Raw genomic sequence first — 22,955 nt, 5'->3', positions numbered from 1 at the left:
TTTTAATCATCCTTCAGACATTTCTCTCCTTCGTATCGTCTCACTTTTACTCGTCTCACCAACGCTCTATCCTAATTGCTGTAATTTTTTTACACGGTACCTATAGCTGGGATTTAGGGAAAATTTACATTCACCAGCTACGGTTGAGAGTTATCAATTTTCACGGTTGCAGGTTTGAGTTTGCATGGCAAATGAACGGGGAGAAACGAGTATCTGCCCTTAAGACACCTCCTACGCGTACTAAAAATTGCACCTCTTAATAATAATTGCAACAACATTGCTGTATGTGTAATCAATTTTCTACGGCTTCGGCCAACTAAATGCGGGCCGCTTCCACGTTGCACTTACTTTTTCAGTGATCAAACCTTCCCAACATCAAGTGGAGTTTTTCAACACATCCCGTCGATGTTCGAGACAAGTTTTCGACCAATCGAACACGAAGTGATAAAATGTTCAGAAATGAGAAAGATTAGATAAAAGTATTCAACTTTAATAAGGGATAATTGCAAACAGAATCGCAAGTCGACCCTCCTGCGGCCTCGTCGGTTCCTCTTTCTTGCGACAAAAAAAAAAAAGCATCGAGAAAGGTGGACTGTAACGGCGGAAGGGTTGCAGACCTTGGTTTTGATTTTATTGCCCTTAACCTTTTCACCCTCTTCTCTATCCTCTACCCCCAACCGCCCCGTTGAATCCCCGCAGCATGGCCGAGTTCGTCTTTTTCTTTTTCATCCGTCAGCCCATCTCTCTCTCTCTCCCTCTCTTGCGCCTTGTTCTCTCCGTCGACGGTCTCCTCTCACCCGGACTCTGTGACCATCGTCTCTCGCTCCTCCCTCTCTCTCTCTCTCTTCTCTCAGCTTCTCTCTCACTCTTTCCGCTACTCTCGATCTCGTTCAGGCTGTCCGTTTCTCACCTCTTTCGTATTTATGACCAACTGACCCGCGCAACTATGTCCAGACTGCCGGGATGTTCCACCCGGTTGTTAAAGTGCGGATCACGGGGACCAGTTCTACGGTCATCGACGTATAAATATTTCATCACCTCGTTTCGCTCATCAATCACCCGCCGAGAAATGTAACCCGGTGATAATTATTCCATATAGAACCAGGAATGGATATTTTCCTGCCTAAGAATAAGTCCAAATTCGGTCTACGAAAATGAAACAGTCCTGTTTATCCCGATCGTTTCTGCTGTCGCTACGATTATTATTGCAATCAAAAGTATTAAGAGTCTATTCAAACGGCAAATTTCGATTGCAAATAAGAGAATTATGATCGTTGGCAGAGTTGCTCCTGGTGTCATGCTCTGTACGGGTCAAATCTCAAAGATATTACCATATTACCATTGCAAATCTTTCATTACACTTCTTATAATAATAATTATTCGCCTTCTACCGATGCTCAAGCTAACATTATTCATTGTCAGATAAAAAGCTTCCGGCGCATCCCTATTAAAATGTTATCAATTCCGATGCTACTCGATAGTTACATGGCAGCTATCTCACCCCCTGCGGAGCTTGCCTTAAAAAGAATGTCCGAGAAGCGTGACCGTAAGCATGGTGAAAGCGTATAACGTGATTAAAGTGTCATACGTACAATTGTTTCGGTTAATTCAGGATAGCACGGGCTCGTGAGTACGTGTAATAATACTCAGAGGGGGGTGAAAATAATATCTCCACATCCTTTCTATCCTTGTCTGTGTTATCGGTTTGAAACCCTCCGGGTTATAAACCGTAGGAAAACAAGCGTTCCTCGACCGGGTGTAGTTACGACTGAAGGCATTAAATAAATCCACCCCAGTTTTCCGGTCAGCAAACGGTGTCCGTCTATCGTTGACCCCCCGCGAAGCATGTTCAACAGCGAATATTCGGAACGTGTCATTTCTAGCGCAAGTCTAATTCGGAAGCTTTGACCCAGCGGCGAGATAACGTCAACAGGGTGTAACGCGAGCTCGCAATTCAGCGAGATACCGCACAGACCTGTAACATGCCACATGTACGTACGTGTATACTTACGAATGTGAAACGCGAGAGCGGCGTAAAAATCATTCGGAACCCGCCTCGAAGCCGTTATTGTCACGGCACACGCGTGTCTTTGGCACAGCGTTACGTCCCGATCCCTTTCTTCTTCTTCCACCGTTCCAATTCCCTCATACGCGTGCACACGCCCGCGCGCAAAACCTTTGTACGCGCTCACTCTTCGCCCTTCGCCCTTCGCTCTCCACTCTTCACTCTCTCCTCTCATCTCCTCGCCTCCTTTCTCCTCAGCTCCATAGTCTTGAGCCTTCGCCTAAGCACCCTTCGCCCGGCTCTGTGCTCTGGAGAATCCCGCTGAGCACCGGGACACAAAAGAACGTGCAGCTATCATACGAGCGGACTGCTCAGCGCCCGCAACAGCCACGCGTGTTTCATCCCTGGCTTCGACATCCTGGTATCATTCGACTTCGCTCCTGGGCCTCGCATAATTCTAATATCGCATCAAAATATGTTGCCCCTTTCGCTGGCCGTGAGTTCGGCGCAGTGTCTGTTTATCATCCATATTCTTCCCCCTTCGCGAACCGTTTGACACCCGCAAACCCCGGGGTTCCTGAGGTTAATTACCACGCGCTGAGGGCGTGGCAAGCTGCTGACTAGTTTCATGTTCTTTTCGATACTGTTCGCGGAATTTTTCTTTTGGCGAACCGAAGGTTGTATCTGTACGGTTGTTTCGTCAACTTTGGAGACTTTATACTTGTGCATCTGCAGTCATGCGTTTAATCCCGAGTCGTAATAGGGTGATGATTTACCGATGTCCCGAAGGTACTTCTGAGCGGGACACAACATGATCGAACAGGTGATTATGGGCTGTTAAAAATTGTATTATGAGAACTTCGACGGAGGCGTGAAAACACCCTAAAAAAATTAACAAAGGCTTAGCCAGTCGAAGGTTCTTCCATTATGATAATGAGATTCGATGCGATCCGTCCATCCCACGAACACCTAGTTTGCATTTCAAGCTCTTTCACTATACGATGTGTATATAACCCCACCCATCAGCGTGAAGACGTCGCGAAATCCGCGGGTGCAGCAACGCAGAAAACAGGTTCTGTCTACGCGGAGGGATCGAGAGGGGGCGAAGGAGGGAAAGTAAGAGAGAGAGAGAGAGAGAAAGAGAAGACAAAAACAAAGTGTAAAAAAGAAAAAGGTAGAAAGAGCGCGGAAAGAGCGAGTGAGCGAGTCCCACCGGCGGAACTGACCACCACCACTTTGCGCTGGTCAGGGGCGGCCTGAATAAAACTCTCTCTCTGTCTCTTTCTCTCTCTCTCTCTCGGGCGCAGGACAGCGGCTGGCGAAGAGGGGGATGAGGATCAGGATCGAGCGGACGAGGTCAGGGGCGGGCGTCGGCGGAGAACGAGGGTCGAGAAAAGAGGGAAACCGGAGCAAAGTCCTAGAGCGAAAGTTGGGGGTGATAAATAAATAGTAGACTCCGGGCGGCACGCGCCACGGCCACCCTGCAGCTCGGGTGTCTCACCCCCCTTTTCCCATTCCCTGGGCAAGCTGGCCCGCGTCCATCGTTTATACGGTCGGATTATACCGGCGATTTAGGGCGTCGCGTGGTTGCGGTAGGTCCGAAAACAGGTTTTTCTTTATTAATACGGTGCAGCCTTCTTCAGGGGATGAAAATGCGGGAGGATACCTGCTTCAGGCGCTGATCGGACCCTCCTAAGAACTTTGTTACGGTCAGAAACACGATGACAACTGCACGAATGGCGAATCAACCCCGTTGCGAACAGTGTGCTGTTGTACTCAGCGGGACAAGGGGTGCTCGCCAGTTTCGTTTTCTCAACAATGTTCGACAGGTATAACCTTGATTCATAGAATTCCGGGGGTAGAACGTAATACGCAGGGTCGTTATGCGATCGGTTTGCATAATGAATGGTAATTATTGTATTCGAGTACATATGCCGACTATATTGTGACTCTACAAAGGCGGGACGAGCAGTATTCAAATCGCTTGTAAGCGCCGGAAAAAAAATAGTCTCAATTTTCGTCCACCGTAGCTCACATGACCGTAAGCGTAAAACAATTCACGTAGGAACAAAGCTTTACCCCTTCCTTACTCCAACGAACTGCATGAATCGCTATACACAACACACATTTGTAAAGTTCAGCACCTCAAGTCTGATTAATTATCATTACAAGGAGTTCAGCATTGCCTGGTCACCCGTTCTTCGGCTTGTATAATGTTTGCATGACTGTCGAAACAAAGGACTTCTCACCGTATAACCGGCAGGTATACGACAAGTTTAATGAGAAACGGGGCACCTTTGCAAGCTGATTGTGAGTTTTCATCAATAGAGAAAGAGAAACTCGTTGTATATTCATCGCTACTCACATTTCTGGACGGATGCATATTCTTTTTCCGTTATTTGAATCCGCAAGCACTAGCAGAGGCTTCGAAACGCGAGGGAAAGTGTCGGGGCGCCAAGTAGTAAGGGGACGGTATTTGATCAGACGAACGAATAGGTAATCCGGCACGCGACTTCGCGAGTTTGGTCTCCACTCTGTAGGCTGGTTGGTCGTCGGTTGATCCGTCCTTCGCCCTGTATACTGTATAGGACATAGGTTATAGTTGTGTGGAAAGTGTTACACCGAGGAAGGGAGCCGCTGGGGAGTGTCAGGCATAAAATCGATTCATCTTGTTGCAGGGAATCTTCGTGGAACTGTTGTACCTACGTAACCACAAGCCGCCTGGTCAAATGACAAGAACCCAGATCTATGACATATGGATAAACCGCCCTGACGAAAAACCACGTCTACAGACATGGATTCTCTTCGTTACGATCAGTTGCGGCCCCTTTTACATCGATCACGTCTAGTTCTGACCTAATTTAGTGTTTTAAAGGGGTGAAACAATTCGTTGGAGACCACGTGCTGAGTCTCCCGTGCAATATAATTTCCATTCGACTGCACATTTCACGTCCGAAAATATTTATCCACGACACTTTTCAGCCTCTACAAATGTATAGGTAAGATGTCAAAGCGACGAGGGTCGAATCTGACTGCAAAACATACTTCTAGCTTAAAGATCCTCCGACAATCATTACGTAACTCGAATTATGCTTTTGTGAGTATAAATCAATGCGTGTACATACATCACCTAATCAGTAGGAAAACCATTCGTCTTGACCGTCTTTCGACCTGACACGTCACTCTTGCAGGCGACCAAGATGCCAATCTCCAATATCGTACCATATCTACAGCCACGCTCTAGCCCCACGTTCCTCGTAGGCTGACACGCACACTAGTCCGAACGTGTGCTTCGCCTTTTCGGTGTGTCGAAGCTACCACGAATGCACGTACACGTACTGCAAGCGGGAATGTATGTGAGTGATAATCACATTCGTGGTTCAAATCTATGATCAGCCCTCTAATACTCCTCCTTCCATCCCCCTTCGAGTTATACATTTGCTACGGCGGGTCGAATTGGCACGAATCGTGAGTGTCTCAGCAGTGTGTGGGTACCCAGAAACGCGAGTGTGGATCCCACACCTTCTGTAATACGCGAAGAGGAACGCAGTATTAGTCCCACCATATTTTGAATTGAAGCGAATCTGCAAGTTTCAGTGCAGATTTTCCATAGACACTGATCAAAATTGCAACTGCATTTTATAAACTTTGATGAGGAGTACGGATCCGGATAACATGTGTTTCGAATGATCTTTGACGCGTCGACAGCTGACCACTTCACCCTGGTCTCCTGAATCTTAAGAGTCAGTTGGAGGGTCGCCCTACAATCAAAGTTAGGCAACAAGGAATCAAAAGGTTACACGGTAATAAATGTCGAGGAAAAATTGTATCCTCATCAATTTCAATTTTGTAGGATAAGAAACGTATTTCCATCGACTGGTCGTGTTTCGTTGGCGTGTACCTTGTTTTATATTCGGTGCCACTCAGTAGCTGAATGTCATTGATGCCCCTCCGTAAGAGTTATAAATAGTACCAGGCCACTGGGCACGGGTATAATGATATTATCTTTACTAAAAATCACTAGGTTATAAAACTATCAACTTACACCAGCGATGCTCCCGGCATGTAGTCTCAACCCTAATCTATGTAAGGCTATACCAAGAAGTGAAAGGAACTAAATCACGTATCCACAATCGAAGCCAGTTATTTAATCGATTTTATTAATGGCAGAATCAATCATACTGGCCAATTTGTACGGCAGTGTTTATCGTATGAACTACGAACCTGGAACGAAATGGTTCTTCAAACTTTCTACCATAGAAGGGGCAGAAAAGTAACTGGCGCGATCTTATGGAAACATTAGGAAACTGGTTTTTTTTACAATTTGCACAAAATTTGATACATTTTTGTATTTTTTATCACACTTAGATCCCTCTTCAGGAACAATTTTAAAGCTGGAAAATAATTCGTATCTTATTGAGACATGCAAATTTTCACGACCTTGTCTCGAAGTACGAATACCAGTAATATATCTGACTGGAGCAAAAAGGAAGACCCTACGTGAGCATGGCCAATGTGTATGCGTAACTCTAATAAAGACTAAAAGCGAAAGCCTTCCGATTTCGTAACAGCCGGCAAGCAGGCCGAGACTTTGAAACAATTTCCAACGCCCATGAGTATGCATTATATACACGAATATGTTATGTACAGTGTATAATATACTGACGGTATGAAAGCCCGCAACGTTAGTCCCTTGAAGATACAGGTATCGGCTCGTTATAACGAGTGGCAGACTCGATAATGCTGTATCTCGTGCAAGTTAATTACCCTTAGAATACACAGTCAAATCTTCCGCTATGGTTTTGAGCTCTATTGTTTATCGAAGACAAAAACGGAAAATTGCGTAAGATGACCCCTGTATACCCTTCTCTCTTCCTTCGAACACACATCCGGGGCAAAATTCTCGCTCGTCGGACGCGTTTCTGCCAGGGTTTTATACAAATATATAATCCAATCGCCGGAAGTTGTCGAACGGTCGAATAGCCAGGGCATTGTAATCCACCGGTTAAAGTTATCGCGTTGTCCTAAGAGCCGCTGAGTCGGTGGTGAATCGAAATGAAAGTGGAGGGAGCGCACCCTGTCTCCCCCTCGTCTTGGCGGGCAATACGTTATAACACCACTTCGAAATCGCGCATTTAATTGCAAACATTCACTTCTAATTCTGACGCGGCCGTCTCAAGGCGGTCAGTAATTCAAGACACAAGGTTGCTGCTTTCGGGCGGCTTCACTACGGTCTTGAAAGGGGTGAGTATAGGGTGAGAATGTTAAGGGGACCCGGTGGGTTGCGAAGGGTGAACCAAATGGGACGGCCAGGGGTTCTGTAAGCCGGGGTGACTTGTGGTTGTGTGCAAGGAAGATAGGGTTGCTGCCCGGTCGGTCCTTCTTCCGTTCGACCGTCCGTACGTCCGTCCCATCGTCCGAGCAACCACTCATCCCTTAGGTCCAGGAGGCGGGGTGGGACGGGATGTTCTTGCACTTGTGACGGCAAGTTGCCGTCCTGTCTCTCGTCTCGTGATTGTCCAAGCCCGTTCGGGCGTGTGTGTGAGAGGGCGCGTGGGTGGGTGCGCGCCCATCCAAAGCACACGGGAGAACGTTCTGTAGGTGAATGTACACATGTACATAGATGTATGCGGACAAAGACGATATACCTTGGGCGAAGGCGATGTTCGGGGTGAGACCTGGCGGTGGGTCGTCGAGAGGCAAGGGTGAGGCAAACGCTGCCCAAGGAGTTACCCCGAGCCGACACACACGAGTCCATTTATTTCGAACACGAAGGCGGGAGAGCCAATGATATATCGGGTGACCCATTTGTCCCCGGTGTTCTTGCGTCTTTGATGACCTCTGCCGAGTTACAGATAGGAGAAGTCCGACGCGTCCTAACCACCGGGGGTAGATGCCCAGACTTAGTGCGACGTTCCCCCCTCGGCCGCATTCGTGCTTGCCGAGGCTCTGCCCGGTTCGCACTGGCTTCGAACAAGAGCGTGTTAATAGTTATCACGGAGAGTCGTTAATTTGTGCCATCCTCTCCACCTCTATTATCTTTCTTTTCTAGTATTCCGTTATCTCATATCTCCAACGCCTCCGTATGCGTAGACTTTACAACGCGATATACGCTGCGATGATCGATCACAGTGGCGATGCAATTGGGGGAGCTCGACCGAGTGAAACAGGCTCAAAGGTACCTTTAACACACGCTCAGAGGTCATACCACGAAGTCAAGTTTGCTGGTTCTCGAGTCAGCCTTAATTAGAATTATGATAGAAAACTGTCGGCTGGATCTTAATCACTGTCCACATAACAGAGGATTATACACCGGAAGTTTTCCGTGAAACTCATCGCTCAACACCAGCAGATACAGGTAAGCAGAAGCTACATTACGAGTCATACAAAATGTAACTTGAGTTGCCGTTATCTGTTGGCGTTAAGCGGTAAGTTTCGTAGAATAGTTTCATACCCCAAGCTTGAGTGTACAAATTTTGGTGCTAATTCATTGTTTGCAATTACCAGAGCGGAAATTTTTTTTATTTTCAGATCACTTGCTTCTTTTTCCAATAACGTTCATTGAAAACATGTGCAATCATGGTTACTGTAATTAATGGTAATTAAGCGCAGCCAACCGACTTACGAAGTAAACTTCACTAAAGACTGCTGCCGAATAATTCTGCAGTGAATTTCAAAAACGAATGTGCTTCCTTTCGTTAAATTCGCACTACTGGACTAGCAGCGAAGAGACCTCATTTTGCATAAACTAATACCCATATGACTCAAACGAGTTGGAATGGATGATACCAATGTTTGATCTTCGATGACCAGGTGCCTTCATTCCCCCCCTTAATGATATAGAACTTGGTACCCCCGTGTAGATGAATGGGGAAAAGGGTGATGAAATGTAGAACGAACGATATCTCTTTTCGGAAGTGACACCCGTTAAATAACGAAGGTTGGTGGAGGGACTATCGGACAAGCAAGTAAGGAGCTCGGACGTCCGTGTGAAACGCATACATGTCTGGAGAGGGGTGGAGAGGGAGGCGCGCGCGCGCACACACACACACACACGCACACACACAGAGATCCGAAGGGGCGAAATCTCACGACAAATACACACATATGAGGGTCACAATAATTACTATAGGTAGCAAGGAGGGCCCGCGGGGTGGCTTGGCCGGCAATCGATACACGCACGCACCCACACACACGCGTTTACATAAGCAAAGCTCCTTGGCCACCCCCGCGGCCCCGCATCGCGCGCTAGCCCGCCGTCTACTCCTCGTCCTCGTCCTCCTTCGCCTCATACCCCTGCCACCCCCGCCTCTTCGGTCGTCCCCCCCCCCCCCCCTCCTGCCGCCGCCTCCGCCGCCACTGCTTCCTCGCCACGTCGTCCCCCTCCCCCCGGCCCCCTCATCGCCCGACCGTTTCTAATTTGCATTCCCCTCCGTTGGCACCCCCACCCTCGACGCGCCCGCTGTCCGTCTTACGAGCTTTTACGCACACGCTCACGCACGCCGCGCGGCGAGACAAAGACCACCCTTAACTTCGGGACCAGAGGAAGACGGCCGGCAGAGGGTGAGAGATCGGTCCAGGGCTGTAACTACCACGGCTCTAAATTAATGCCCCTCGCGTCGATTCGCGTCGAATCTTAAAATCCTAACGGCTCCGCTTGCGGGTTCTCCGGGTTCGAAGGGCACTCCTGCAGGCAGCCTTTCGTCTAGGGATACCAAGTCTTACGTGGTGGGCTTCTTCTCGCAGTTCCGCGATGCTCTCGTTTGCCAAGGTACATCATCTCGCGGATCATTCGGACCGCGCGGTTAACGGACCCTGGGGAAAATCCGGCGGAGCAGCGTGCGGGGGGACAAAGCGCGCTTTGCGCCATGCGACTCGAATGACGAGGATCCGTCCGAAGTGAGCCTCTGGAAGAGCGCGGCGCGTAGTAAGGATTGCTCGCATCACTCATCACTGGCGGCCATATTGCCTCCTCCAAACCCCCACAGGCCACGCGAGAGTGCGAGCCCTGATAATTCCTCGGCCCTCTTTGTCGCACACGCGGACCTGCGTTATACCTTCTCCCACCACCGCGCGTCTTAGTCTTACTACGAGTCTTACTTCTACTTCTTCTTCCTCTTCTTCTTCTTCTTCTTCTTCTTCTTCTTCTTCTTCTTCTTCTTCTTCGTCGCCCTCTTCGCCTTCTTATTCGAACCCCCGGCGCGCGCGGTGCCTGGGCTGCTTAATGAGAACCCCCCCCCCCCCCCCCTCTCGACCCGCCGCCCACCGCGATTCCGCGTGGAGCGAGAGGGTGGCAGAAGATGGCAGGGGTGGGAGGCGGCGGAGGGTGCCACCATACTCCGACGTCGGGAAGCCGCCACACACGCAAGACATTTTAGACTTTTCGTATTGATTAGCGAAAAATTAACATCTACGCCGGTGGTTCGCATGATGCAGCCGCACGTACGTGCTCGGCTCCTAGTTCGTCTACTTCTTCTTGTTCTTCGTCGTCGTCTTCGCCTCCTTCTTCTTCTTATTCTTCTTCATATACTCCGCCACGCGAGGGACTCGATTCTTAATGGCATATCCTTAACCGCGTTGATCGATAGCGGGGCCCGCTCTCGCATTATCATGCGGCTAGACTTATTTCTCCCGCTGCTACCGCGAGGACTTGGAACTTGTTATTGTTTCGTGCCTGGCCACCAGAGTCAGTCGCATTATTCAAATGCTCCCCAATATTAGATTACGTACGTTTCTCATTAATCTTATTACAACACCGTGTACGTCAGATTAACAAAGATGACTGACGTGCGCTGATCCAGACCGTGTCACGCGCTCCGTTCTCTAAATAAATAAGAAAATATAAAGCTACGACCGACCCGCAGCCTCCTGTCCCCCTCGCAATTTCGGTACACCAATCCTACCGCGATCCATGACAATCTTGGGTCCTCGATTTTTGCCACTTCTCTAAACCGTCTTCGCGTGGGATTCAAGTATACCTACGTGTTACACGCAGTGGTGTTCAGCGATAACCCTGCGCCGGTCAGTCGTCAAGACCATATAAAATGTCTATTTGCAATTCAAAGTTCAAGATTAATCAAAGAGCCGCGTAACAGATATACGCTCAGACGATTCTTGTCCTTTTTTGTTTGACCAATTTTAGAGCCAACAATTGAACCGGATATTGCAACACAAGACTGTCGCTTTGTGAGGTTATAATAGCCTTAAGCGCTCCGTCTTATAAAAATTATTATTACCATGTTTAATGTTTATCCTTTTAATTTTTGTGTTACGTAAGATAATGCGAATCAAGTTCTGTCAAGAGGCACAGTTTTGACAGTTATTCTGTTCGTTTGGAATACTTGACGGCATATAGTTTATAAATTGTTTGGCTCTCGCATCAGTTACCCTCCTCAAGGCAGCCATAAATTTTGTCGAGAGATTATTTTGAGTATCCTTATGACCTAGGTGGCTTTGTACCTCGGGAGTTCTGAGCAAAATTTATCTCAACCCACGTTGTATTATACCGGAAGTTTCAGTGGTAGAAATTAGTTTTCGAAATTCCGATTGAATAGTGTTGCTCGTCACTGAGACATTCGATGTAGAATCTAACTGGTGTGAAAATCGGGAATGAATAGCTTGTCCGCAGTTTTTCGGTATTGGCTAAAAATTTCTTACCTGACCTGCAGGTTCGTTTAAAAAATTGATAGCCTCGCAATGCCGACGAAAAGAATAGTAGTAGGTAACTTAAATTCACCGTCCCCGAAGTTGAGTCATGTAAATGCAAATGCGCAAAACAACCGTCGCTCAATTACCATAAGATACCCATTCCGAGATATTTCGGCATGTGTAGAATTACTCCGTTCCATAAAAAGTACCGGCAATTGATGGATGCGAGTAACGAACCAGATCGGATGCATCGACGTTTTCGATTTATACCGCACCGAACCGTTCATTACCCGCAAATTTCCAGCCAACAATCATAGAGCATATTTCTTCATTGGCGTACAAGTACACCGAAGATCGTATCCTACGTATAACCACGTTCAAATTTCAATAATCAACTGTACAATATATATGCTCGCAGGTTTGAACGAATTAGACGATAACGAGTGCAGCCATCGACGAAATGGGTTTAGCTGTTTTTTTATTTATTTACATTTCCCCTTATTTATATCTAGTCTAGATGATTGACGCCTGTGACGTCGAAGGGATTTGCAAACGACGTTACCGACGGCGTTCCCGATCTTCCGGCGGGGCGGAAGAATTTTTAAACGGAAGGAGGCCGTCCCGGCCAACGCGATTTACGCTCCCTGCAAACGCCTACAAACTTGTCTCAAGCTTCCGCGCTGCAGTCATTCGCGCGTTTCGCCGACTCTGGATCTTACGGCATTTATTATACCGGTATACTTGTACATGCATACGTATACATGCACATGCATAGCCATAGAAAGAAACCGTTGAGTAAATTCGGTACAACATAAGACTTTCCGCGGTGAATCGTTTTTTCTCCTCTTCTTTTTTCTACTGTTTTTTACTTTCTTCATTTTTCTTTTCGTCTCTACTTTCCTCCTTCTCTACATCTCTATACGTATACTCATCTCGCTACTTCCACCCTTGGATTTTACAGCGTGTAAGAGATTACGCTCTCCGCGCATCTCGCCATCTCTTTCACTCTCTCACTCACTCGCTCTCCCACTCTCTCTCTCCCTCTCTCTCTCTCTCTCTCTCTCTCTCACTCACTTGCTTCTTCCCTATACGCCACGACCGGCGCACTTTCTTTTTTGGCGAAGACTGTGGTCGGGGGTACCGAGAGCTGGTACAGCACAGGGTGCAGAGGGTTTGCGAGGGGGGTCGAGGGTTGAGGGGGAAGGGCGGAGGGGGGGAAGGTGGAGACTCGGAGATGCAGGAGTTGGGTAACGGAGGGGTGGCGGCTATATAGCGGGAAGAAGTAGTTGGGGGTGCTCACGGGTCGTTATTTTTGTGCCTGCCTCGTCTTTAATTTCTCCCCTCCTCGCCGCCGTCGAGCGTCCCCCGCGTCGCCCGCGACGCCGACGCCGGAGAGAGCCGGTGCGGTTGTCTTAGTTCGTATGCATATCTCAGTGCCTCACATATTGATTCAGGGCGTCATTACGCGTCTTAGCTTGGCTCGGCCGGCGCTTGCCCACCCCTCCCGGCGTCCCACCGTCCCCCCGACCTACCCTCGCCACCCCCTCACCCACTCATTTCCAACTCACCCCCGTCCCCCACCCCCTGCACCGCGGGACCCCTTTCCAGCGCTAAACCAGCCCGTTCACCCCCGCCACCTTAAACCCCCTTCATCTACCGACGCCACCCCGCGAAGAATCTCTGGCCAGTCAGCCAGCGCCTTGCCCTCGCTTCGTCGTCGTTCGTCTCTGGATGCGGCTACGCATGTGTGCGTATGTGTGTGTGTGTGACGTGTGTGTTTGTACGTATGTATGTGCACGCATTCGTATACTACGCGCACCTGCGTATGTACAAACACATATGTGCATATGGGTTTTGTATGTATATCTGCACGTATATGTATCGAACATGGCTTCGTATATCTTAGATAGATGTGGGCAGATTATACGCGTGTAATATTCTTGTGGCATTATTGTATCGCTACTCGTAACTGCATATTTGATTCTCTGCAACGCCGCAGTTTTTATATAAGCTTCGAACCTTATGCAAGCTCTAAAAAGAATTCCCTCATTCGATATATACATATATATATATATATATATATATATATATATATATATATATATATATATATATATATATTATCATTATTTTATGATGTTATAACTGTGCAGGTCAAGCAACTGTGACTTCATATATATATATATATATATATATATGTGTATACTTGTATGATTCGTTGTCCTGTATGAAGTCACAGTTGCTTGACCTGCAACAGTTATAACATCATGAAATAAGGGAAGCTTTCCCGAGTTCGTCAACTTATGACGTTGTCAAGTTTGACGCGAACAACGAGGGGAAAATTACAAACTGTATGCTTAGCAAATTGCCAACGATTGATCGCTGTTGGTGATCAATTCACGGATCAAACATGGTTACAGATGGTATCGCGTATTGAATCTGACTGTTTTTTCTTCCTATGAAATCCGCAAGTAATTTTAATCGCGTTTTTGTAAAACTTACATGGGATTCTATCGGGTGTTTCTAACAAGCGATTTGACACGTTCGAGTTAGAAGCGCAGGCGCAAGCGCAATGAACTGACAAAACTTTTCAATTGGCCGGAAAAGCAAATAGAACATTTGAATTGAAAACTTGTTCTTTACACGGTTCACATACAATTAACGCCGGCCAAGACTTGACTCGTCTCTGAAGTTATATGGGCGAAATTACGACCGACCGTTCCGCGATTAGTAAAAGAAATTTATTATAATATTATTATTAATATTATTTTTATATATTATAACTATCACAGAATCACAAATTAAGGGGGATGCTGATTAAGAACGAATATTTACTTTTATACCGCGTTGAACGCTTTCGAGAATAATTTTTTCTACAATTCACAATCAGTGAGAATGAGTGTAAGTAATTATGCGTGACAGTCGCTAACTTATGACGACTTGCAAAGGGATGGGGTGAAGAATTGACGTACACAATGGACGCAACTAATTACAGCACGCGTAGATTTTGGATAAAAATATTTTTCTGGGGTGGGAACTTCCTGTAATCAGCTGCAGGATGCATTCTAGATAAAAGCTCGGATCCACAAGCTATGAATGAAAATGAAAAGCTTTCAAGATCGTGAAATTCGAGATGATTCATTGTGTTTTATTTTCTCTTCGGACTCAGGCTGTTCGCGTAAAACGTTCAGAGATATCTGTTGTAGGAAACTATTGGACAAGTCGCGCAAGGCGGAAAGGTGCAGGTTCGGTTCGGCAGCTAAACACCCACGCCTTAATTACATGCCTAGCATTAATCATAACGTGAGATTCGCGAGAAGGCTTAATTATTCAACTCCGTGCGCGAAATCAATTTGCGCGGAGTTCTAAGGCGAATAATGGATTTTATACGGAGGTTGTATTAATCATAATTACGTGAAAAATAAATCAATTGATGGGACTTTTGCGCCCAGCACGCGCTATGTATACCCATCTGCCCGCACCTTTATTATTATACCTATACAGTGCCAAATGTCACGGACCTAACGCGTTAATATTGACGCATCGATATTTTATTTAATCACCATTTCTAACATTTGAGACCGGGGAATTTTCTCAGGCACGTATATACCTATATTTACACGTATGTTTGTGTAACAGTTTCATTGTCACTTTATAAAGATCGATGTACTCCCGGAAAAAATCCGTTTCAATCGAATAAATCATTAATTTCTAGCAGAAAAATTTTTACACTAGTCACTGCAACGATCATCAATTCACAGAATTCAACGTTTTTCTTTCTCAAACAAATATTTAACCCAAACAGTTATGATTGCGTTCGGTTACAGTATAAAATCTCAGTCCGCCGGTCGTAATCACTGATTTACTTGGTTCAACCGGAATTTTTTTTGCAACAATAGTAGAATATCAGAATTACTTTGGACTTTCGTTAATTAATTCCGCCTACCCAAAATTCAACGTAAAGGTAACGGTAATACTGCGAGAATATTTCCTCGCAGCTGCAGTCCATAGCAGAAAGTGAAACACATCGATTGAAAACCTGAAGTACGGCGCAAATCATTTCCCTGTTGTTTTTAGGATGAAATAACGTTTCTTTGCGATTCAAATTAGAGGTAAGCGTATTGGAAAAATAATTTTTGAAGGAGAAATCAGAATCCAGATATATGATCACACACATTAGAGTCTGATACAGCATGCTAAAAGTGACACGAAGAATAAAAAAAACTGCAAATAGCGTGTTGTAAATCGGCGTTTAAAAATCGTTTATCGTTAGATAATGGGATCGAATATCTTACCTCAAAAACTCGAATCTCCGCGATATAATAACGAAGAATATTAGCGCAATACAAGCTCCGATGCTCAACGTACGGTAATTGTCACTGTCACTGTACACGCCGTTACATCAACAGTTTCTAAAACTGTAGGTTGAGCACTCAATTTGCTGCTACTACAACATTACACTTGCCTGAGAGCGGTTCCTTCTATTGTCCGAGTCTCTATGCGCCATAACAATAACATTGGTCATTTATACTCACGTTATTGGCATGCCTCTGAAAGCTGGGAAAGGATCGAGTTGGCACCGACGACGGGGAAAACTTCGGTCACTGGAATGTCGCAAGTTTCGGCAAAATGTTCTCGCTTATAAGGCGCGACGCTTCTTGTTTACAAACTTTGAACCCGAGGAGAAGGCACACGCTTCACCCGCGATTCTTCACCCTTGCGCTCCCTGCCGACGATCGAAGAAGCATCGTCGGCGTTTGAGAACCGACGTCACTGCCCCGTGGCAAACAACTGACTGAGAAATCCTGTTCCGATTCTGTGAGGATAGCGCAGACGCTACGCGGTTACCCGAAGCTGATCGAGAAGCAAACAACCGCCGGCTGATATACGGAGAGACCTGTGTTATCGACCGAGCGTATTACCGACGGCGTTGGGAAGGGATATAACTCCCGATGTAGGATTACGTTCCCGGTATCATTTTACTATCCATTTCTCTCTTCTTACACAAACCGAATTCTGAACGATGATAAGGCTTTACTTGTCATACTTATTGTTAGTTTGCTGTTTTCTAACCTTCTTTGTATTTGTTTTCCATTACTGTTCAGGAATTGGAAACTACTTGCCTCGTTTGTCATTGGAAACTACTGGCGGGAGCTTCTCATTTTCATCTGATATGCAATCGACACTGCGTTTGCACTTTATTAGTGTCTGTGATGAATGTACGTCGGATGAATTTACGGTTACTGGAAAAATCAGATTTTGAAGAAGCTTTAATTAATTATACACGTAAATAATTAACACTTGAAATTAGTCGCGGCGGCATCACAGTCGATGCAGCCGACGTGAAAGAACGAGCTGCATCGACTGTTATTTTTTCACGTAATTCGTATAGAATCGAAACTCGCATCGAAAATAAGTAGCCGGAAATGGGCAGGGATACCAATATCATTGAGCAAAAAACGTTTGTGCAACCGAGAGAAAGTAAACGCGATGCCGATTTACTTATCATCTGCAAACTAATCTGTTTTAGGACCGTGCATCCTGCAGTCAAAACGCTGTCCTCTATCCCATCCCGTCAAGTTAAGTTCCTTCAATTTTACGAGCCGAATATTTTTCGGTCGTAGATAAAAAGTTATCTGTGCCAATAACCGCATAACACGGTCGTCAAGCTAAATAGAATATTTGTCGAGACTGGTCGATTTCCAATAAACCCTAATTAATCAGAGACAAGATTGATGACGGCATGTGGGTGTAAATGGCGTCGATAATCCCGCAATGAATGATCAAAAATTCACGATCGACATGCAAGTTTCCGTTATAGCTAAGATTTACATGCTCGACATGAATCGAGGGTAATTGTTTCTACGAAAATTTTTCCAACAAACAAAGGCATAGAATAATAGGTAACAATTTCTCGTCACATGTTTCAGCCTCGTGATATTGAAAAATAATGCAATCGGCAATGAATGTCCGAGTCTGCAGCGACGATATTTCACGATTATAAACAAGTGTAACTGATTGATTTTATCCGCCCGCAGTTTTCAGCTCATCTGTTCCCCTGATCCTTTCGTCCATCCCTAGGGATCGCCCAGGAGTTCCCACGTCGCGCCGTCGCAGATCCCCTCGATAACACCCAACTCCAAAAATGACGTCAATCGAATGCCGTCTCGATACGTTCGCGGTCCGCAAATCACCCAGTTAACGTTCCACCGGAGGTACGACAAATTGTTCAGCCATGAGTTTTATGGCCTCTAAATGCGCATTTCATGGCGCCAATTTGTAACCGCCTCTCCTGCACACTATTCGATTGTACATGTATACGAGTATCGACGTGTCGCAGATGCGTTGCACTTGCACCGTACCAAGAGGTGATGCTATAACGGCTCGCATTTCGTCTTAGAGCGTGAGGATGGGAAATTATTCCAAAGAATAGAGTATTGTCAGAATTGACGCAACGATACTCGCGAGATAAATAAAAGAAAGGAGGTCATATCTCTTCCACTTTAACTATAACTTCGCCAATCACACAGGCATCTGTACCGCTTACCTTTCCTAGTTCCATACATGCGGTGCACTTCAGCTAATTGGAGGTTGTAAACGAGGGTGAGACCTTGGTGAGAAAATTCTGTCGCTAACTAAACCCGTTTTGACGACTAGTAATTGACGCCGTCAGCCTCAGGAAGCGGAAGACGGAAGACGGAAGAGAACCTAATTCACTTGTTCGCGCCTAGCAGGCACTCAACGCTACGAGGCGGTGGGTAGGTATAGGTAACAATGAGCGACCCTCATTAAGTTACACGCAAGTCAATTATCTCGGAACGTCAGCTCTGCTCTGTGAACCGACACGTGTGTCTCTTCTTCCGTTTCACTCTTTGACCAAAATGGATTCATAATTTACAAGAGCAGTTTTTACCCTCTATCGTCGCGGACTTTTCACAGTTTCAGTAGAGTATGTATAGTAGATACATTCCACGAAGGATTTATTCTTCATTCGCAGATGCGGTGCAAAATTCACATATCAGAGGTTGAACAAGAATATATATCTATTAATATAATCACAATCTAGTCAGTCTTCGGTAATAAAGATCATAGATAGTAAATTGTTATTGGTACTTGACATTCTTGATGGTAACATCAATTACCTTGGTATTCGCTTGTTGGAAGTTGTTCGAATGAATAATACGCCGATCGAAGGGGAATCCCATGGGACGAATGTCAGGGAAGACGCCGTCGAGAACGCCGCAATAACTCAGGGCTGGAATTTCGTTCATCACGTAGGGATGCTCAAAGGTCGAATGGAGGTCCGTTTTTAGGTCGGTAAGGATGACGTATAACTTGAAGTCCATTCCCTGGTGACGGCCTTGAGGGAGTAATAGGCGGTGGGGGAAGCCACAATGTCTATGCAGAGTGTCCACTTCGAAGACGCTCTCGCTTTGGAAAGCTGATTTCGCCTTCTTCATTAGCTCGGGATAGCTGAGTGGCTCAGACGCCGTAACGGAAGTCTCGATGCTCCGGCGAGTGATGAGATTCGAGCCGATTCTCACTGAGCAAACAGAACTCGCATTAAAACCTCGAACGAGCCCGGACTATGACGACGATGATGATTACAGAGGGTGGAAGGCGCGAACCGAGATAAAATCGCTCTGTTTACTTACGTTCGACTGGGAATCGGTCCAGCTCAATCATCGACCAGCGGGCCTCGTCCAATTGGATGTCCTCGTCGAACCAGCTCTTTGACGGGGCCAAGAAGACCCTGGCGATGGCGTAGGTGTTCTTGTCGCTGTACACGGTGGCAACCAGCTTGAAGGGTTCGTGGTTAAGGCGAGAAACAACGGCGCGGATGCTGACCGGCTTCCCTTGGACGGCGTTCCCCAGGTCGATGTAACTCTCGTCGAAGTACGTCACCAGGACGTTGGGATCGGAGGCCTTGGACTCGCCGACGACCTTCAGAGCCGTTATTCTGACACCGGGGAAGGCTAGGTCATCGTACGTGTACGGGGGCAGTCTGTCCTTGTGCTCCTTGAAGAGATTGTCGATGTGCTTGTGGAGGCGGAAGAAGGCCGGGTCGCGAGTTGCCGTTTCGAAGTGTTCCATCACCCCGGGGGTCATTCCGTACTTCCCCTTGGGGTCCGTAACTCTGGAAAGAAGCAGGTGAGCGTCGGTGTGAAGACTTCCGAAGTAGCGAGGATCCAAGCTGCTGGTCGAGCTCTCGATCAGCGACCCCAGAACGTCGATGCCCTCGGTATTGTTCAGGAAAACGACCACACCTGTTGACGAGTAAATGGAACCGTGGGGTCGTTTTCAGCTTCGAAAAGGGAAAAACATTGCTCCGTATTCTTACCGTTTTTGTCGCGAATCATTCCAGCGTCGATGCCATCGCGGATCCGGTTCTCGAACTCGATCATATCGGCAACAGTTCGTTCCGGCAAATTCTGGAAGAACATGTTATCTGGGCGGACCGGAAACTCCTGACCACCCGGATACACGGCGCCCGGTGCGAAACCTTCGACGATCGGTTTCTCCCACTGCAACGGCTCAACCGGTGGCAAATGATTGCTCAGACGCTCAGCGTCGAAACGTGCCAAGAGCTGGTGGTGCATGTAGAAGAAGAGTTCGCCCGCTCGGTCCTTGCGCTCGTCAGCCCAGAAGGGGAAATCCATGTGCCAGTGAGCGTGGTGGGCGTTAAGTCCGACGTCTTCTCCGAAGTAGGCAACTCGCTGTTCAGGATTGAGAACGCTGCCGGTGAAGCTCATCGGGATGAGAGTGGGTTTGCCCTGCATCTGGGCCTGGTAGGCGCGCCGGACGACGTCAGTGGTCAGGAACATTTGTGGAATGATTTCGTATGCCGGTGGTAACTTTATTCCACGACAGTCTTCGCGGTGTAGAAGAGCAGTGCTGAAGGCGTACAAGAATTGACGATGGTTCATTTTGTCACGGATGTAGGTCGACAGGCCCATGAAATGCGACCAGTCCTTAGCCGACATCAGCGCGTTGAAGAGCAGCTTCACCTGGTAACGGTGCTTGGCATCGAAAAGCGAAAATATCTCCTCTCGGCCAAGCAAACTACCTCTCTTCATTTCGTGGATGAACAATTCAAGGGTTTCCGGATTATTGAAGTAATCCTTGCACGTCTCCGGGTTGAAGCTAGCGCGCAGAGCCAGAAGGTCCTCATCTTGGAGAGGTTCGCTGAGATTCTTCAGCAGGTAGAGGACCCGCAGTTGCCGTCCGAGAAAAGTCGTGTCCGCTAACGGATGAAAGAACGTTATACCTATACTAGGAATTTAAACAGCTATTTCAGGGTATCATAAATTCTCTTTGTTAAACTCAGTTTTATCTATCTAGTTCAGTGTCTGGTGATTTTAACAATAAACAAACACAAGATCATTCGTTCATAATTTCATGAATTTTCTATTCACGCTGTATAATCCTCGCATAAATGTATAACTAGTTTCGTCTAGAAAAGTTGGTTGAAGCAAGGTTTTTGAAAAGATCTGATACGATATCCCGAACCCCGAGAAATCATTGCCATTTCAACTTGTGGAAATTATTGTTGCGACAATCGGATGATATTTAATGCTGTATATCTGTGGCTTTTAACGACTGAAACTGTTTTGAAACAAGTTTTGAGCTATTGCGGTACATTGCAGCCTATACGATTACTGATAATTAATTAGATGCGATAAGTGGTAAAACGAATCAACTAAAAATAAAGCACAATGATACACAAAGTAAATTATTACATCATACCAAATCTCGAAAGTGTCTAGAGGTCAACATAGCAGTATACATAAATCACGCCTATCGAATGTGCAGTGATAAATTGATATCTCTGTCGTTATTTTTGCACGCAGATTATCGCAGTTACAAAACACGCAAGTTGCTCTAATTATTGAAAACATTGTAGGGTATCATAAGTATATGGATATGCAATGATACTAATTAAATTGTTTCACATTTTACGCGCTATCTGTAGTCCAAATTCCAAAAAGTTACAATTTGATTGCTTGTTCAAGACCATTTTGAGCACCCAAACTTTTCTTTCAGGATATTACAACCATATGAATAGCTGAGGACTTTAATAGACTTCGCAAACTGTCAGCGAAAATGTTTTCGGTTAATTCCACGAAGCCCTTGACGATACTTTCAAAGTTACGTGGAAACGACTTGGTAAAATACTTGGGTATAAGTAGGGAAGGTAAGCCATGCCTATATCGAACGACGAAATGTCTCTACATTAAATTGATATATTCTCGAATAAAATGAACAGGTTGTTTACCCACAGATCGTATTAAATTACCTATTCCACACGATTTTATGCAACATCCCTAATATTTTACGTGAATTCGAGTTCTGAAGCATATGTTACATTTGTGAGAAATTTATTAGTGTCAAATGTTTTTTGTTTTCTACTTTTCACGCAAAACTTGACGTGTTTCATAACGTATATTCATAAAATACTGTCATAAAGGAGGATATAAAAGAAAATGTATGTACGCATGAGAAAAAGAGGAGAATAAAAACTCACCTTTTGATAGGGAGGCTGATACTCCGGCTGCGAAGATCGCTAGAAAGACGATTGCGAGCTTCATGATGAAGCCGTGTGACTTCTTCAAAAGTGACATCGCTATTTATATGATATAATAGTTGAGGTCTAGCCCCATCGCATAGACCGCAATCACTCAAGCCGCGTGCAACGTCGAGCCGTGTGCAGCAGTGCCTCGTGCCTGCGCGTGACATCCGAATTCGTTAGACACGTATGATATTTATTTGCATTGATATTCAACGTCCGACGACAAGGCAAACAGTAACAATTTTTAAAATAGATTTATCGATTGCATAATAGGGTGGTCTTTATTCAGTGTGTTGACGATTTTTTTCTGGCGCGTCCCCGATTTCAACTTTAAATAATTCAAAAACAATCCTCCAATTTTTTTCACATTTTTATATCAACTCTAACCCGTACCTATATGGTGGGGTTAATTAATATGGGGTGGATTTCCCCATTTAACATACACCTTTTTCGAACACATACTCAGCATATATTTTATTGTAAGAGTAATAATGTTGAAAAAAAATCTGTAGTCGTAATCATATCACGCAATCTTAACGAATTGCACACCCTCGAAATTTGACTATTTCCCATTTAGAGAAAGTGTAATTTGTTCAGATGTAATGACGTGAATTTATTCTCATATAGTAGCACTAATGTAGCGTCAATAAATATTTTTCCCGAACCTGTGTTTCGTATTATTTTCATCCCTCTTCGTTGCGTAATGTAACACAAAAATATCAATGATATATG

General features: G+C 45.9%; 2 protein-coding genes across 3 annotated transcripts in view; both read right to left on the bottom strand.

The window, feature by feature from the left end:
- lov (jim lovell) overlaps positions 1-16,415 on the bottom strand; it is a 124,924-nt gene extending 108,509 nt beyond the window's left edge. Inside the window, exon 1 of one of the 2 annotated variants that reach the window (XM_046622434.2) lies at positions 16,189-16,415. The gene's annotated coding sequence lies outside the window, so the exon portion shown is untranslated. Of the gene's footprint in view, positions 1-15,948; positions 16,138-16,188 lie in introns of those variants that run through there. The other variant, XM_046622426.2, reaches the window with a different exon arrangement.
- Positions 16,416-18,662: 2,247 nt separating this feature from the next.
- LOC124217714 (hemocyanin-like) lies at positions 18,663-22,400 on the bottom strand. Its single transcript, XM_046623704.2, has 4 exons — positions 22,179-22,400; positions 19,995-20,897; positions 19,309-19,920; positions 18,663-19,196 (listed from the first exon to the last, which is right to left on the bottom strand). Exons 1-4 carry the CDS (start codon positions 22,273-22,275, stop codon positions 18,757-18,759), a joined length of 2,052 nt encoding a protein of 683 aa, XP_046479660.1. The 5' UTR covers positions 22,276-22,400; the 3' UTR covers positions 18,663-18,756.
- Between the last annotated feature and the right edge of the window lie 555 nt (positions 22,401-22,955).

Source organism: Neodiprion pinetum, chromosome 1, assembly GCF_021155775.2.
Source record: "Neodiprion pinetum isolate iyNeoPine1 chromosome 1, iyNeoPine1.2, whole genome shotgun sequence".
Lineage (NCBI taxonomy): Eukaryota > Metazoa > Arthropoda > Insecta > Hymenoptera > Diprionidae > Neodiprion > Neodiprion pinetum.
This window is presented reverse-complemented; position numbering and strand designations above follow the sequence as displayed.